This window comes from Podarcis cretensis (assembly GCF_951804945.1).
Source record: "Podarcis cretensis genome assembly, chromosome: 2".
Lineage (NCBI taxonomy): Eukaryota > Metazoa > Chordata > Lepidosauria > Squamata > Lacertidae > Podarcis > Podarcis cretensis.
Window position 1 is genome coordinate 9,974,639 of NC_137171.1, and position 18,012 is coordinate 9,992,650.

The 18,012-nt window shown below is 47.0% G+C and overlaps 1 protein-coding gene across 2 annotated transcripts in view; it reads left to right on the forward strand.

Moving 5' to 3' along the window:
* Nucleotides 1-18,012, forward strand: part of LOC307210630 (unconventional myosin-Ia-like) — a 55,785-nt gene that overhangs the window by 8,912 nt on the left and 28,861 nt on the right. For both annotated transcript variants that reach the window (XM_079966661.1, XM_079966662.1), the window contains exons 2-14: nt 2,586-2,745; nt 4,033-4,148; nt 4,277-4,371; nt 5,988-6,092; nt 7,169-7,215; nt 7,947-8,010; nt 8,653-8,751; nt 9,548-9,651; nt 12,279-12,426; nt 13,686-13,804; nt 15,575-15,661; nt 17,152-17,217; nt 17,592-17,696. In XM_079966661.1, coding sequence (XP_079822787.1) covers nt 2,626-2,745; nt 4,033-4,148; nt 4,277-4,371; nt 5,988-6,092; nt 7,169-7,215; nt 7,947-8,010; nt 8,653-8,751; nt 9,548-9,651; nt 12,279-12,426; nt 13,686-13,804; nt 15,575-15,661; nt 17,152-17,217; nt 17,592-17,696 — 1,275 coding nt within the window. In that variant the 5' untranslated portion in view covers nt 2,586-2,625. The remainder of the gene's footprint in view (nt 1-2,585; nt 2,746-4,032; nt 4,149-4,276; nt 4,372-5,987; nt 6,093-7,168; nt 7,216-7,946; nt 8,011-8,652; nt 8,752-9,547; nt 9,652-12,278; nt 12,427-13,685; nt 13,805-15,574; nt 15,662-17,151; nt 17,218-17,591; nt 17,697-18,012) is intronic.

Consider the following 18,012-nt stretch of genomic DNA (forward strand, 5'->3'; position numbering starts at 1 on the left):
TTTAAAGCCCATTTGGAGCCCATTTAAAGCCCATTTAAAGCCCATTATTCCCCCTAAAGATTCTTGGGAACTGTGGTTTAATCCTCACAAAGCTACAATTCCTTAACATGGTCTGCCCTTGGCCACTAGCTTGCATGACTTTTTTTAAAAAAAGATTAGACAAACCCATGGACATTTGCACCAGTGCCGAGGCAGCGGTGGTGCAAGGTTTGGGTTCTGAAACAAGTCACATTTGTGCAGTTTGCTCTTAGCCATGTTTACTTGGAAGTCCCACTGGTTTTTAATGGGACTTTCTTTCGAGTAAATGAAGCATAGGTTTGCCAACTTAACTGCAGCCGTGAGTTTGGCTTCCAGGGAGGAAAGTGCTCACTTCTAGGTTAGACTTTGGAACTAGCCGTGAAGAGGTTAATACCACTGGGAAGAACCACCCCAGGCTTGCAAGGACACCAGTGACTCAGAGCAGGAAGTTGGGCCGCCAACAGCTGTCAGCTGGCCTAGGAATCAATGGCACCGGGCAGGATGGAAGAGTGGGGGCGGCGGCGGTAGGGAAGGCACTCAGCATCTCCTCACAAAGCACTTATGAGCTGGCAACCTTTTAGCCTTCCCTGCATGTGCTTCCCTTATTGTTGCTGCTTCCCTTCATTACGGAGCAGCACAGACTGGATATTCAGAGTCATGCTTTGTTTTTGTGTTTAATTGAAGCAACACAGAGGCTCCATTCACAGCATTCATTTTGAACCCCGTGATACCACTTTAAGCAATCATGGGTCCCCCCTCCCCCCAAAGGGAGCTGTTCTCCTCTCCCAGAGCTGCAATTCCCTGAGTAGTTTGTCAGCCAATGCCTCTTCTCATGGAACTCTGGGAATTGTAGCACTGTGGTGCTGCGCCCTGCCACGTGTGCATTCACTGAATAAGGAAAATAGAGAGCCTGGACCCCTGAATATTTATTGCTTTGTTGCAAATGGAGAAGCAGACCTTAAGTGGAGGTAAAGGGGCACTCATGTAAAACAGCTGGTCTCTTAGTCTATGGGTGGATCTACACCTAGGGGGAAAACGCTATAAATAAGTCAGAAATGTGATAGTTATAACGAAAGAAAAAAAATATATATGGAAAATTGTGTTTTAAAATTTCTTGCTCTCTGGTGCCCTCTGGTGTTGCATATTTATAGTGCATTCAAATAGCTGTGCTATTTGTGTAGCTGAGTCCTATATCAGACCTACAAAAAAAAGAAAAAAAAAGAGGGTGCTTTCAGACTGCCACTGTTTTTTGGGCGGAAGAAAGTGATGGAAAGTGTGGGGCAGCACTTTCCTCAAAGCAATGCCGTCTGACCTCCCTGTAAACAATCCAGTGTCGCCTAATCTCCCTGCAAACAGATCAGGGGGTTTGACTAGGTGACCCTTGGGTCCCTTCCATCCAACTCTAAGATTCTATGATTCTAGGTTGAACGCTCAATAAGCAAGACGCCTGGAAGCAGTAAGAGAGAGATACTCTGTCCAGGCCTCGCCATTCCTCATCTTCACCCAACCAATAGCACTCTATTTCCCTGCTTATTCCAGCTGCCAAAAGCTGCTGTTTCTCAAATACAATCTGCCAAACAGACACTGGTATTGAATCTCAACCCTATGAGTGAGTGGCCCATTCTGGAAATGAACATACATAGCCATTAAAGAACATTTTAGCTGTTCTCTTGTGTCAAATCCCATCTGGAGCCACTTCTCGTAAAACCGCCGTAATAGACCCACTCACACTAATCAGGCGGTAATCTCACTACATCGTAATACGGAGGGTGCTTTCAGTTCATTTGAAACAAGATAATGGAACATAAAAACAGAAGCAGGGTCTCCAAGGTATTTACTTAAACTGTAGCACACATTGCGGATTTCACCTCTGTTTATTTTCTCAATACTTAAATATTTTTTCCCAAATATCTAAGAGCAACTGTGACTGACCTGCGGCTTTCCAGATGTTGTTGGACTCCAACTTGCATCAACCACCATCTAGCATAGATCATAGAACCATAGCTGGAAGGGACTCCAAGGATCATAAAGTCCAACTCCCTGCAATGCAGATGGTCTTATGTACACCGTTGCTCTTGAAAGCAACACCACTCCTTGTGTCTCTTGCATAATACAGTGGACCCTCCGGATATGAACTTAATTTGTCCAGGGGGTCCATACTTACCCCCAAAAGTCTGTATCCGGAGGCGCCGCTTCTGCGCATGGCATGATAGAGTGCTTCTGCGCGTGCGGCGAAACCTGGAAGTATACATTAAAGTATACTTTAAATTATGTTACCCGAAGGTAACGTAACCCGAGGTACCACTGTACCCATCTACTGCAAGGGCAAGGAATCCAGGGTCCTCCAGATGTTGTCGGATTCCAGATTCCATCAGCCCCAGTCAGCAAGGCCAAAGATGGTGCAATAACATCTGGAGGTTTGCAGACTCACCGACCCTGCTGCATTGTCACTGGCTTTGTATGAGCCAAGAGTCTGTGGCAGCTTTTCATATGTCACTAAGGAGAGGTCTTTCTGGTTCTGTGGCAGGATTATCCGGATCTCACCTAGCTGTTCCATTGCCTTGCAGGTAGGCATTCGTGTCTGGAATTCCTGTCTCTCCCACAGCCATGGAGGCCGATACTGCAATTGACACCAGTAGGGTAGGAGACCTGGTGCTTCTGGACCCATTGACAGAAGATACGTTAATGCAGAACCTGGAGAAACGCTTCCAACATAAGGAAATCTATGTAAGAGCGGCAGGGATTGGGGGTGGTGGTAACTGAACTGGGTGGCAGCCCTTCTAACTGGGGTGGAAGGATCTGTCAATTTTGGTTCTCTCCGTTTCTCATTTTTCAAATCTTAATTACATTTTTCAAATCTTAATTACATTTCTATGCACTCTGCAGCAATTTATGGTCCCGTCCCCCCTTTTAATCCTCATGAAAATTCATTTGGACTCTATAGTGTGAATTTCTCCGAACTCATTTTTATATGCAGTTTCACCAACATATACACATTTTTGCAAGCAAATTCCCCTAATATAATGCGTTTTTTGTAAACATGGTTTCGCTGGAGAACTGCATCGCAAAATTTGGATATGTGTGAATTTCAAAGGATGGCTGTATTTCAGTTCTCGTATTGCTTTGGAAAATGAAAATTTGGCATATTAAGCATTATATACATATTGATTTTGTCCTCAATCACTATTTCTAACTTCAGAATGGGAAACATGAGGCACTGTACAGTATGACATACACAGTCCAATCTTATGCATGTTTTTCCCCGCCAGCTTCAATGTGGCTTACTCCCTAGAGAACATGCATAGCTTTGCAGCCTAGGTGTATTTTTGTATAGAGACATAGGCAACAACCATTGCAGCTCCTGTCCAGAAACACAGCTGATTGGCTGTGCAGGACAAAGCATGCCAACTTTCCAACAGGTTTCTGTAGCTGTGCCTTTCACAGTGAGTGACTTGATGCACATACATTATCAAGTTTGTGCCATGAAAAGCTTCTCCTGTAGATTCCTGCAAATGAAGCTGGGGTTTAAAGGTACAACAACAATACAGACCAAAGCAGCGTTTCCTCCCTGATCATTTGGCAATCCTCATCCCAGGGGATAGAGAAAGAGAGAGGTGGTGTTGTGGTAACAGAAGCAGGGGCCGAGGGAAAACAAGCTAGAGGAAAGTCAACTGAGGGGGCAGCAGGGACACTCAGCTTCAGCCCATTGAGGATTTGAACTCTGGTCTCTCAGGTCCTAGTCTATTATGCTAACCACTACACCATACTGTCTCTGGTTAATTCAATACCTGAATTATGGGGAGGTAGAAAAGGCCCTGACCTCCTTACCTTTTGTGCTGGCCAGCTTAGCTACTATTTTCAGAAGTGACAAGGGAGCATGATGTGTCTGAAGCTGGGAGAGGATTCAGGAGCTGGACTTGTGGGTGTTTATTAAGGGCACCCTACTCTTTCACCCCAATTTCGAGCGCTGCCAGCATCTTGCTGTTCGTAATAGCAACATTCCTGCCTTGACAGACATACATCGGGAACGTGGTGATCTCAGTGAACCCGTACGAGCAGCTGCCCATTTACACGGAAGAGATAGTGGAGGAGTATAAGAACTGTAACTTCTTTGCGGTAAAACCCCACATGTAAGTGAGACCCCCAAGGGAGTCGGGTGTGTGTGTGTGTGTGTGTGTGTATGTGACAGCTTTGAGGAATGGGATGCTAGTGGCAACCCAACCAGCCTTTCTAATGCTTCTTCACTGTGTCTGCATAGCTATGCCATAGCAGATGACGCCTATCGCTCACTGAGAGATCAGGACAAAGACCAATGCATTCTTATCACTGGAGAGAGCGGGGCCGGCAAAACAGGTGAGTGAGAAAGGGTTATTCAAGGGAGAGGGCGAGAACGTCTTAAAACAGGGGTGGGAGACGTGTGTGAGCTTCCGGAAGTTGCTGAACTACAATTCCCATCAGCCCCCAGCAAGCATGGCCAATGTTTAGGGATGATGGGAGTTGTAGTCTAGCAACACGTGGCAGGCCTTAGCAGAGTGGTGGGTTTATATAGTAATGTTGGCATGTTTCTGTATGGCTGCATCTACGCAGCTATAAAAAACACCCAGGGGAAAAACCCATCTTAAAGCTCACAATGGAAAATTTCATAAGTTCCGATTTCAGCACTACAGTGCCATCTGGTGTCACAGTGTTAAAACACATTCATAACTACCGTATTTTTCCATGTATAAGATGCCCCCCCCCCCGTATAAGATGCCCCCTATTTTTAAGAAAATAGAGGGGAAGATTGCCCCGTTTATAAGATGACCCACAGTTTTTCACATAATTTTAAAGTAAAAAACCCTAGTCTTATACATGGAAAAATACGGTACTTTTCCCCTAATGTAGCTGAGTCCTATGTAGTTTGTCAAGGTGACCAGCCTTCCGCAAACTGATGTCCAACTGATCACTAGTCATGCTGCCTGGGGCTGATGGAGGTTAGAGTCCAACAACATCTGGAGGGCAGCAGAGGAAGTCTGCACTAAAGAGACTGATCCGGCTTCATATCATGTAACATGCTACTGTCAGGGGATGGCTGGATGCTGAAGAGTGAGCGCCAGGGGAAGTGGGGGCTGGAGTCTGACTCGGGAGAGGGGGCCAGTGGTCTGTGGGGACCTGTACCAGCCAGGAAGCAGGAGTCAGAGGTAGGGGAAGCTTCAGAGCTGGAGGAAGAGGCAGTTCCTAGTTGCTGAAACTGCTCCATAGGGCATGTACATTGGAATAACTGCCTAGACACTAAGCGGGTGTGCATAGTTCTTGAGAGCTGTAGAAGTGAGTGTGATATCTTTGACAACAGTTAACTCTCTGCTGTGTGCATTCTTTGTCTGGGAAGTGCCCTTGACACTATCCAAAAATTACCACAGCCTGTGTTCCACCCGGTTCCCTCACCCCCAATCTCCTTGTTCACATAGACCAGTGTTTCCCCAACTTGGGTCTCCTGCTGTTTTTGGACTACAATTCCCATCATCACTGACCACTGGTCTTGCTAGTTAGGGATGGTGGGAGTCGTAGTCCAAAAACAACTGGAGACCCAAGTCTCGGAAACAATGACATAGACAGATATAAATAGGCTGTTCACAGCTGAAAATGCCCTCCTGCCTTGCATGAAATCCGACTAAGTGCTTATGCAAACAATTATGCACACATCTCCCAACAAAAGTATAATCCAGAAGCGGGAACCTCTGGCCCTAAGGCTTAATTAGGTCTGCCAATCCTCTCCATTGGGCCTGCAAAGCCACTTTGGGCAAACCATATCCACGTGCTAGTCATCTAACATTGAATGATACCTGCGGCAGGACACTTAAAGTCTATGGGATCTCTAATCTAAGCACTACAGTACTAAGATCAGCACTGAGGTTGGTGGAAATACTGCTTTTGACTCTTAAAGAATGGATCTCTTACCTCTAGTCCTCCTACTTTTCCTGTACCCTCAGAGGCCAGCAAGCTGATGATGTCATACGTGGCAGCTGTATGTGGGAAAGGGGAACAGGTGAATCGTGTCAAGGAACAGCTGCTGCAGTCGAACCCAGTACTGGAAGGTATGTACATGCTGATTTCTTCTCTGTGAATGGGATAGAAAGGGCTGCGTTCTGGGACAGCAAGTATCAAGGCTCTTTTGCACTTTTGATAAGGACGCTAATTGTACGCAGTTGTTGCTCATTACTTGTGAGGGATTCAGATGTCCCCACTGAAGCCAAAGCTTCTGTTGCATTCATTTGCATTTGCTGTAGTTGTGCAAATGTTATAGCCACATATTGGACAGTGCCCATGGCATTAGTGATACAAACTTGTCTTGGCCTTGAGCTTTTGAGAACCTTTGAGTTTTCATAATCTGTGGTCTAGCAAGTCCTTGAATTCTATACTATTCTATACAGTGGTGCCCCGCAAGACGAATGCCTCGCAAGATGAAAAACCCGCTAGACGAAAGGGTTTTCCGTTTTTCGAGGCACTTCGCAAGATGAATTTCCCTATGGGCTTGCTTCGCAAGACGAAAATGTCTTGCGAGTCTTGCGAGTTTTTCCCCTCCCCCCCTTTTCTAAGCTGCTAAGCCGCTAATAGCCGCTTAGCCGCTAAGCCACTAAGCCGCTAATAGCCGCTAAGCCGCTAATAGCGCTAATCCGCTAAGCCGCTAATAGGGATGCTTCGCAAGACGAAAAAACTGCTAGACGAAGAGACTCGCGGAACGGATTATTTTCGTCTTGCGAGGCACCACTGTACCTGTTTGGTCCACTCTTGCCATGATATGTTGCCTCTACAATCTAGTCCAGAAGACCTCTTAACGTCATGGAGGAGGAGGCGTTTGGATTTGATATCCCGCTTTATCACTACCCTAAGGAGTCTCAAAGTGGCTAACATTCTCCTTTCCCTTCCTCCCCCACAACAAACACTCTGTGAGGTGAGTGGGGCTGAGAGACTTCAAAGAAGTGTGACTAGCCCAAGGTCACCCAGCAGCTGCATGTGGAGGAGCAGGGAAGCAAACCCAGTTCACCAGATTACGAGTCCACCACTCCTAACCACTACACCACGCTGGCTCTCCACCACATGGTGGGATGGAAAAGGCTTTCCTGGGTAAACGTGCAACCCTTTTAATGACCCTCTTCATCCCCTATTGCAGCCTTTGGAAACGCCAAAACCATTCGCAATGACAACTCCTCACGATTTGTAAGTATTTGCTGAGAAATGAATGTTTTGGGAGAGTTTGTGTCACAGCAAGAATTATGTCAAGCCACTTAAGAGGGTGGGATGGGAAGAGAGAGCAAGAATTCTGGACTCAGATCTGCGCCTACATCAAAATTCCACAACTCAAATAGTATGCCAAGAAAAGATGATTGACGTGACCTGCATAAATGGCGCTAATCCAATGTCCAGGTAATATTTGCCTGTTTCCCATCATTTATTGTTATTCTACTCTTCATGGAAATGAGAAAACGTTGTGCAGCCTTGCTTTCTGACTTGAAGAAATCTTGCTTGATGTGGTTGGTTGGGTGGATACAAAGGCATCTGTTAGGGCAAGAAGACTTGTTTTTAAAATGAGAAATGCTGCTGTTTTGGAGGAGAGGCCATAGTTTTGCTTGAGACATTTGCACTGTGGGAGAGAGGGGAAGCACCCACCCCTGAATGCCATTTTCCTGATCTAGATCCCCACTGAAACTGCTACTTGCTCCACTGAGGAAAGTAAACATGTCTGGTGTAGTTTGACCGTTGCTATCTGCCAATTTTGAATCACCAAGTCCCTATATCTGCACTGTAAATTGGGCTACTCTGAAGCAAAAATGAATTAAAAAATAGGAACTCAATTCCCAAAGGTGGGTGGACTTAGTATCACATCCTTCAGGGGTTACAGGCAGCTTATTTTGCTTCAACTGCTTTCTACATTCCCTTCTTCTCCTTAGGGCAAATACATGGATATTGAGTTTGACTTCAAGGGCGATCCTTTGGGTGGCGTCATCAGCAATTGTGAGTATAAGATACCAGACCCTGATAAAGTTTGTCAGAATTTATAAGGCACAAATGGGATTTCATCCTCTTGGCCAGTTGCTGGAACCAGAGGCTGCAACTCCCACCACACCTGACAATTGGCCATGCTGTCTGGGGCTGATGGGTGGTGGAGTCCAACAACATTGGAGAGCCATAGGTTCCCCAACCTTGAGACACACACCTACATTCTAGTATCTAGTCAGCGTTAGGGTTGCCATATTGCAAAAAGGAGGACACATTTGCCAACTTCTACTTTTAACTAGTGATCACTATGACGATTCTACCCATGAAAAAGAGGACATGTCCTGGGAAAAGAGGACATATGGCAACCCTAGAATGTGTGCTCTCTAGAAGTTTTGGACTACAGGTCCCACCATCTCTGGCAATTGGCCATGCTAGATGGGGCTGAGGAGAGTTGGACATCCCATTGGCTTCCCTGTCCAGCAGCATCTTCAAGGCAGCAGGTTCCGTGCTTCTGTTTATCCTCAGAGGCACACTGCTAGCCTATAAGATTTTTCAGGAGCCTAGGAATATCCAGAGACGCTACAGATAGTAGCTTGGCCTTGATGGTGCCTGTCCCAATGCTTACCTCTTTTATTTCCTCCTTCCATTTATTCTCAGACCTGCTAGAGAAATCCCGGGTGGTTCATCATGTCAAGGGCGAGAGGAATTTCCACATCTTCTACCAGCTGCTGTCTGGAGGCTCTGATGAGCTGCTCAGTACGTCTTTCATGCACGGGGCCCATAGCTGTCAATCGTCCCTTATTTGGCGGGAAAGTCCGTTATCCCAGCGTCGTGTCCCGCTGCTGTCCCTTATTGATGATATCCCTTAAATTTCCTGGGATTCAAAGGAAACAGCTCTTCTCCCTCCCTCCCTCCCTGCCGGCCAGGGAGGAGGGAGGCTCCAACTGTGTTGCTTGGCTGCGTTGCTCACCCAATAATAAGTCTAAGAACGACTGGGGGGGGGGGGGAGCTTGCATGCCTTGTGCTGATCAAATCGGCCGCATTGCCTGGGGACTCGCCTTTGCTCAGCGCTTCCCAGCGGAGAGGTGACGGTGGTTTTCCTTGCTGCATCCCCTTCGCTGGGTTGCTGTGCTGTGGGAACCACCACTTGAGGCTTCGTTTGGCTGCTGGCTGGGCTTTCTGCCTTTGGCTCGGAGTGGCTCAGAAGTTGAACATACCTGTGCCTGGAAAATCCCTTATTTTGGCTGCTGATCCCTTATTTTCGAGGCTGCTGGTCCCTTATTTTCAAATCTGTAAGTTGACAGCTATGACGTGGCCTGAAGCACAGAATGGCAGAGTTAGAGGGCTGCATTCTAGGCCAAGTGCGTGTGGCCCCATTAGGGAAGAGAGCTCTGGTCATTTACTTCTGAGTGGGGGTGGTTGAGTCTTGTGAGTGGGGGACACATCATAGCATCAGAATATGGCCTCCCTTAGCACAGGGGTGGGGGGCTCTGTGAATAAAGGAGGGGTGAGAATCACAGAGGTCACGGCAATGATTCCTCCTCTTCAACAGGACAGCTGAAGCTGCAACGAGACTGCCGCCTTTATGGTTACCTCAACAGAGAGGCCTCAAGCCTGCACGGTATGGATGATGCCGCCAATTTCAGAGCTGTTCAGGTATGAGTTGTGCTGTGTGCCATAGTGGGGTCTGGGGTATAAATTGTACTGGTCTGTGAGTGGCAGAAGATGTAGTAGTGGTAGTAATGGTGGTGATTTTTGTCCTCATGTAACCTATATGCATGTAGCAATGAACAGGAGGGAGTTTTATGAAGACTTACATACCCTCCAACCAGTGGCGTAGCGTGGGTTGTCAGCACCCGGGGCAAGGCAAGTAATTTGCGCCCCCTAACCCATGGATTTGCGCCCCCTAACCCTAACCCCCAGATGTTGCGCCCAGTGCGGCCGGCCCCCCCTGCACCCCCCACGCTACGCCACTGCCTCCAACATTTCTCGGATGAAAATAGGGGTGTCCTGTTCCCATCTGACTGGGTTGCCCCAGCCACTCTGGGCGGCTTTCAACATACAGTGGTACCTCGGGTTACAGACGCTTCAGGTTACATACGCTTCAGGTTACAGACTCCGCTAACCCAGAAATAGTACCTCGGGTTAAGAACTTTGCTTCAGGATGAGAACAGAAATCGTGCTCCGGTGGCGCGGCGGCAGCGGGAGGCCCCATTAGCTAAAGTGGTGCTTCAGGTTAAGAACAGTTTCAGATTAAGAACGGACCTCCAGAACGAATTAAGTTCTTAACCCGAGGTACCACTGTATATAAAAACATAATAAAACATTAAACATTAAAAAAAACTTTCCCTACACAGGGCTGCCTTTAGGTGTCTTCTAAAGGTTGTATAGTTACTTATCTCCATGGCTCGGGGGTCACATAACTCCATACCCTCCAACACTTCTCTGATGAAAATAGAAGAATAAGAATAAGAATAGGAGTTTGGATTTGATATCCCGCTTTATCACTACCCTAAGGACTCTCAAAGCGGCTAACAATCTCCTTTCCCTTCCTCCCCCACAACAAACACTCTGTGAGATGAGTGGGGCTGAGAGACTTCAAAGAAGTGTGACTAGCCCAAGGTCACCCAGCAGCTGCATGTGGATAAGCGGGGAATCAAACCCAGTTCACCAGATTACGAGTCTACTGCTCTTAACCACTACACCACACTGGCTCTCCATAGGGTCGTCCTATGGAAAAGTGGGACATTCTGGGATCAAATCAGAAACCAGGATGGCTTCTGTGTATCTGGGACTGTCTCGGGAAAATAGGGACACTTGGAAGGTCTGGACATAGGGCTCATTCACACTTCCATTTGCTCCATCACTATCCCCCAGTGCATTTTAGCACTGAATCGGAACAAATGGCAATTGGGGTTTCCACATATTGCCATTTGTTCCAATTTAGCGCTAAAGAGCAGTTTTCTGGGGTAAAGCAACAGGACAGAGGCAGAACTGCTCAGACCCTTGCCTAGACAACATAGGATAGGACAACTGCTGGACCCATGCTTTCTAGGCGTGGGAATAAGCAGAAGTGTGGACTAGCTCTTAGCGGAACCCAAGGTTTATAGAAGTACAAATGAGAGACACAGAGAACACCACAACATGAAGTATGAGCAGGGCTGGCTCAGGAAATTCTGTCACCTGAGGCAAACCACAAAATGGTGCCCCCCCCACCAGGGAAGTAGGGGAGAGTGAAGATCTAAATCAAGAATAGGGAGGGGGGATAAAGATCGACATTGGGATTGGATGCCCCTTGGGGATCCTGCTGCCTGAGGCAGTCGCCTCACCTTGCCTCTTGGCTATGAGCATGTTCAGCGGCTATGAAATCCTCACTGACTGTTGGTGTATGTGTGTAAAACTGGGGAGGGGAAATGTGTGTGGGGGGGAAATGTGTGTGTGGGAGGGGGAATATCCTGGAAAGGGGCATGGGTGACTGGAACCCTGAACAGAAGCACGCACGCCACAGACCTGCCCTATGGCATATTAGAGCCTGTGCAACCCAAATCCTTCTCTCTAGTTAACCAGAGTGCTTTCAGAGACAGGGGCTTAAGGTTGCAAATGGGTCGTTGAGATATTGCAAATAGGAAGTTGGCGGCAGTTTTGTTGAATTTCCTCCAGAAAGGGAAAACCAGGATTAGATGGGGGGTGGGGGAGTATGGACTGGCATTTTGAATCCAGGAAAGTCTCGTGGACAATTAAGGAGCACTGATATCATATTAAACACCTGCCTGGGAGCACCCTTAGGTAAAGGTAAAGGGACCCCTGACCATTAGGTCCAGTCGTGACCGACTCTGGGGTTGCGGCGCTCATCTCACTTTATTGGCCGAGGGAGCCGGCATACAGCTTCCGGGTCATGTGGCCAGCATGACTATGCCGCTTCTGGCGAACCAGAGCAGCGCACGGAAACGCCTTTTACCTTCCCGCCAGAGTGGTACCTATTTATCTACTTGTACTTTGACGTGCTTTCGAACTGCTAGGTTGGCAGGAGCAGGGACCGAGCAACAGGAGCTCACCCTGTCGAGGGGATTTGAACCGCTGACCTTCTGATCGGCAAGTCCTAGGCTCTGTGGTTTAACCCACAGCGCCATTTACACATCCATTTTTGGCCCTGAAAGTATAATTGGGTTTTGCCTCAGATCTCAACATGCTCATACACAGAAGGCTTTGCTGTGGTCCATAGGGAGCTCACCTGAGAGCTTTCCTGTGTTTAACCCTGTTCCCTAATGCTGCTTTTCTTGAAGGATGCTATGCGAGACATTGGCTTCTCCCCATCAGAGATCACAGCGGTGCTGGAGGTGGCGGCTGTCGTCCTCAAACTTGGCAACATAAAGTTGGGGCAGCAATTTCAGGCCAGTGGAGCAGAAGCTTGTGGAATCGAGGATGACAAAGGTCAGCAGGGCAGGATGGGTCATCTCCAGGATTACCATGCAGAGTTTGGCCCAGGGCTGATTGCCCCATAGTAGCTCACGGTTCTGAGAACCAGATCTTTCCCCAGGTGTTATGTGGGTGCATGCAGCCTGTGTGCCACTGGCTTAATAGTCTCAGTTCGGTGGCGTGATACACCCAGTGGCCAGGGTGCCATAATGGGTTTATAATTAAAAGGGTTTTCCTAAATACAATTAGAACATCAGCTGCCCTGCACCATTTAGCAACATTTAGTAATCCAATGGGACGTCATCACTTTGCGAGTTCCCTCCACAACCTGCTGCATGTGGCAGGAATAAAAATAATAGCAGGCAAACAACCTTTTAGGGAAAAGTTGTCTGCTGTTACTGATCTAATTGAGGTGAAGGAAGACTCTGATTCTAAACCTCTGCTGCCTTGTGGGATGTCTTTGGGAGAAGAAAAGGCTAAGGAGTAAACTCTACACTAGGCTTCCTCAAACTTGGCCCTCCAGATGTTTTGAGACTACAATTCCCATCATCCTTGACCACTGGTCCTGCTAGCTAGGGATCATGGGAGTTGTAGGCCAAAAACATCTGGAGGGCCAAGTTTGAGGAAGCCTGTTCTACACAAATCCGAAGTGGAGTCCCTAAGGTGGTTGGATGGTGCCTTGTATGCCTCCTTCTGGCAATTCCTGCATCCAAGCAGGTGCCAAACCGATTGCTCTGCCTTCCTTTGGACCACATTAGCGAGGCCAAGAGCAGGGTCTCATCATCTGGGCAGCTCAGGACTTCCATACACATTGCCCAGGCTTGTGCCCCAGAGAGGTCACATTGTTGCTGCTAACAATTGCACAAATTGGGGGGAGGTGTGCATAAGAAGGCACATATTTGTGTAAACAGTTTTCAAGAATGTGTTATTTCAAGGGAAATTGCTGACCACAAAAATTATGGAAGGTTGTAGACAAAATACCTGTATTAGCATAAATGTGCACTAAAATGCTGACAATTTTTTTACAAGGACTGGGGGGAAAGTAATCCAGACTGATGTGGAAATGTGGAGAACAAGACTGAGAACAGCTGAAATGGGCAAGTTTGTCCATCCCTGCCAACTAGAATGAATGGAACAGTAATTGGTAGAAGGCAGCCTGAGCTTGGGAAACTCCTGCCTGGATCCCCACTGAGCCTCCCTGCCTTGATTTCTCTGCATTGCAATGTGTCTCCAGTACCAGGGAGAGGAACTCACTTCCCGCTTTGCTTTTGCAGCGGTGCGGGAGATCTGTCAGCTGATCCAGTTGAGTGAAACTGCCCTGGAGCAGGCTTTGTGCTCTCGCACAGTGGAGGCCCATCAGGAGAAGGTGGTGACAACACTAACGGTCTCACAGGTGAGTGTGGAGCTAAGGTGCATGCAGATTTCCAGTAGGTCACTAGTTCCCGTGCAAAAATGTTGGTTCTGCTGCATTTCCATTCCATTTTTTTTTTTTTTTTAAAAAACCTGTTTCACAGAGACTTGAGCCTGTCCTCTCAACCAGTTCATTGTGTGGAGGTCTCAATAACTGTCTTACTCATGTTTTTCTTACCAGCCACTTCATACTGGGTCAGGTCATTTATGTACATATTCTGCTGCATGCTAGAATCTGTGTTTTGCATCTCACTGCAGACATATCAGCACTGGTGGGCTAACTCATTTTCTCCAGTATACAAATGCCAAGGTGCAGGAGTCTGAAGTTAGCCTGATACCTACAGGGAGCAGGGCCTTCTTGCAGGTGGCACTCTTTATGGAAGAGGGAAGAGTCACAGCTCAGTGTTAGACCATTTTCTGGGTCCAGGTTCAAATCCCAAACTCCCAGGTAAGGCTGGGAGAGACCTTGCATTAAATCCTGGAGTGTTGTTGCCTATCAGTGTAGACAATATTGAACCTTTCAGCAGATGTTGAAATTAGGGGTGTAAGGATGCAGTGATTTCTGTCCCATCCTGTGATTGTTGCAATCAGCACCGTTTCTGTTCCACTGCAGTTCGGCTTCCGGCCAATCCTACGTTATTTGTGTCGCTAGCAGTTATGGTCAAAAGTAACGCAATTAATTATGTAGTTAATTTTGCAATTAACTTCAGTGCATTGTGACAGAAGGGAAACATCAAAAACAAGGCAGAATATAATACTGTATTGGCCCAAATATAAGCCGCACCATTAAAATTCAAGGGGGGGGGGGAGAGAAAAAAGGCGCTCCCTTAAAATTCCGCAGGCACTCACACCCATTCGGTTTTACCATATGTCTGTTTTAGCAGCGATATTGTAAAAGTCAATTTTTGTAAGGTCGCAAATTTATGCCGCACTTTAACTTTTCATGGTTAGATTTGGGAAAAAAGTAAGGCTCGTATTCAGCCAATATGGTATACAGTGGTACCTCGTGATGCAAACGGGATCCATTCTGGAGCCCCGTTCGCATCCCAAACAGAACGCAAGACGCGATGGCGCGCCTGCATGTGCGCGGGTCATGTTTCGCTGCTTCCACGCATGTGCGTGATGTCATTTTGAGCATCTGCGCATGCGCGAGCGGTGAAACCCGGAAGTAACGCACTCCGTTACTTCCGGGTTGCTGTGGAGCGCAACTCGAACGCGCTCAACCTGAAGCAGATTTCAACTCGAGGTATGACTGTAATTATTGATGTAACATTTGCTGACTGAAAAATCAATCATAGTGAATAGCACACATATTCACTTGTATGATTTCAATTATTGACTGTGGTTGAACACTGCTCAAATTTCCATTTCTGACGGAACTCTCTGACATCCCTAGTTGAAATCCAGGCTGTTGTAGGGCACAAAACAACTATGAATGTAGTATGTTCCTCGCCCCCCCCTCCCGTCATACTTTCTCCTTTCAGTTCTAGGAATGGCAGTTCTGTAGAGCAGCCATTAAATTATCGTAATTTTACAAGTTACAGTGATGATTCTAAGGCTGGTTTTGGACCAGTATACTTAGGATGTGTAAAACATGCCCCCATCAGATAGCTGTAATCCAGGATGGTTCTGACCTGGGCGCTTTAGGGCTGAGTTCTTCCCAAGGCAGGGGCTATTACTCTGGCCCAGGGCTCTCAGCTTCCTGAATGGGTTGTGTGTTTCCCGGTCTAACAATCTCTGTCTTGCTTCCTAGGGTTACTATGTGCGGGATGCCCTAGCAAAGAACGTTTATAACCGGCTATTTAATTGGCTCGTTAACAGGATCAACGAGAGCATCAAAGTGAGTGTGCGCAGTGGATATGATCCACCTGACTTAAAACAGTGAAAATGAGTTTATCATCCAATGTATTAAAGCAGTGGTTTAGGACTCAGCGACGATCCTTGGTTTGAGAACTAATGTGGGTATTTTCATACACAAGCTTTCCCTTATTTTCGTATCTGGCTTAGTGAGAGAACCCATACATGGGGGGTGGAGTACTTGTGGCCAACTAGGTGTTGCTAGACATATCTCTCATCATCCCTCACCATTAGGCATTCTGGCAGAGGTTGATGTTAACTGGAGTCAAACAGCAGCACCAACATCTGGAGAACCACCGATCCCATATTATGCTGCTTTGGCGTAAGGGTGGGATTGAACTAAATGATACATTTTCATATAAAGGTAAAGGGTAAAGGGACCCCTGACCATTAGGTCCAGTTGTGACCGACTCTGGGGTTGCAGCACTCATCTCACTTTATTGGCCGAGGGAGCCGGTGTATAGCTTCCGGGTCATGTGGCCAGCATGACTAAGCCATAGCTGTCAAGTGTCCCTTCTTTGAAGGGACAGTCCCTTATTCCAGCGCCATGTCCTGCTGCTGTCCCTTATTGATGGATGTCCCTTAAATGTCCCTTAAAGAATGTCCCTTAAATTTCAAAAGAAGCAGCTCCTCTCCCTCCCTCCCTGCCGGCCAGGGAGGAGGGAGGCTCCAACTATGTTGCTTGGCTGTGTTGCTCACCCAATAAGAAGTCTAAGAACGACTGGGGGGTGGAGTTTGCATGCCTTGTGTGTGGCTAGTTAATGCAAGCTGAGGGGTTTTTTGAATGCTGGATGCCATTTTGTTGCACATGCTGCTGCAAACTTTGCAGTGCAAAGCCAGGCCGGGGAGCCATCTTGAGGCTGCATAGGCCTTGTGGTGCATGTGATTCAGATTCTAGTCAGTTGAACCTCTGGTTACAAAGTTGGTTGGACAGTGTTCTCAAAGCTACCAGTATGAGTTTGACCAGACTGCAAGAGGACAGGAAGACTGGAGTGCCTGGAACAGGTGAGGCTGCAGGTCCCTTATTTTGGCTGCTGGTCCCTTATTTTCAAATCTGTAAGTTGACAGCTATGGACTAAGCCGCTTCTGGCGAAGCAGAGCAGCACACGGAAACGCCGTTTACCTTCCTGCCGGAGCGGTACCTATTTATCTACTTGCACTTTGACGTGCTTTCAAACTGCCAGGTTGGCAGGAGTAGGGACCGAGCAACGGGAGCTCACCCCATTGCGGGGATTCGAACCGCCGACCTTCTGATCGGCAAGTCCTAGGCTCTGTGGTTTAACCCACAGTGCCGCCCGTGTCCCATACATTTTCATATAGGTACTGACAAAAAAATTTGGGGGGGAAAGTATGTATTCATGATTAGGAAGACCGAAACAAGATGGTAACTATCCCCAATTAAATGACCAGGGGAGACTGGGAAGTGTGAATGCTTTCAGGACATTCTTCCTCCTCTTCTTCTTCTTCTTCTAGGTGACAACAACTGAGCACAAGAAAGTCATGGGTGTCCTGGATATTTATGGCTTTGAGATTTTTCAGGTGAGTAGTGGATATTCCTGGTCCTTGCTTCTAAAGGCAGATATTTGATCAGGGTCTTGGCAAGTGAGTCTGACTCTGGGGCAGGCTGGTGCCTTCAGATATGAGAAGGTGCTCTCTCTGAGAAGCATGTTCATGTGTTATGTGTGCATTGCTACCTCTCTATATTTCTATGTCTTGTTATGTGTATTAAACGGAGGAGCACAAACATGAACTGGATTTACAGTATGTTGCGAGGAGACGTCAGGGCTGAGAGTCAGGCTTAGGGGATATGGCGAGGGTGTTATATGTGGGAGTCGATCTAGGGTGTATGCATCCTTAACCTGGGGCTCTTTTGCTTTCAAAGTTTCTATTTTTTCTCCCTCTCCCCTGTGTAGGACAACAGCTTTGAGCAGTTCATCATCAATTACTGCAACGAGAAGCTGCAGCAAATCTTCATCCTGCTGACCCTGAAGGAGGAGCAAGAGGAGTACATTCGGGAGGTAGACAATTTTGCCAGAGCCAGGCCTAGTTCATAGGCAGGGGTATTAATAGAATAGGTTATACAAACAAACAGTGCAGGAATAATAATAATAATAATAATAATAATAATAATAATAATAATGATAATGATGATAATAATAATAATAATAATAATAATAATAATAATAATAATAATTTATTATTTATACCCCGCCCATCTGGCTGGGTTTCCCCAGCCACTCTGGGCGGCTTCCAACAGAATATTAAATTACAATAGTCTATTAAACAAATAACTTTAAGTGTACAGGTGCCAACAACCTCTAGGATTCACCATAA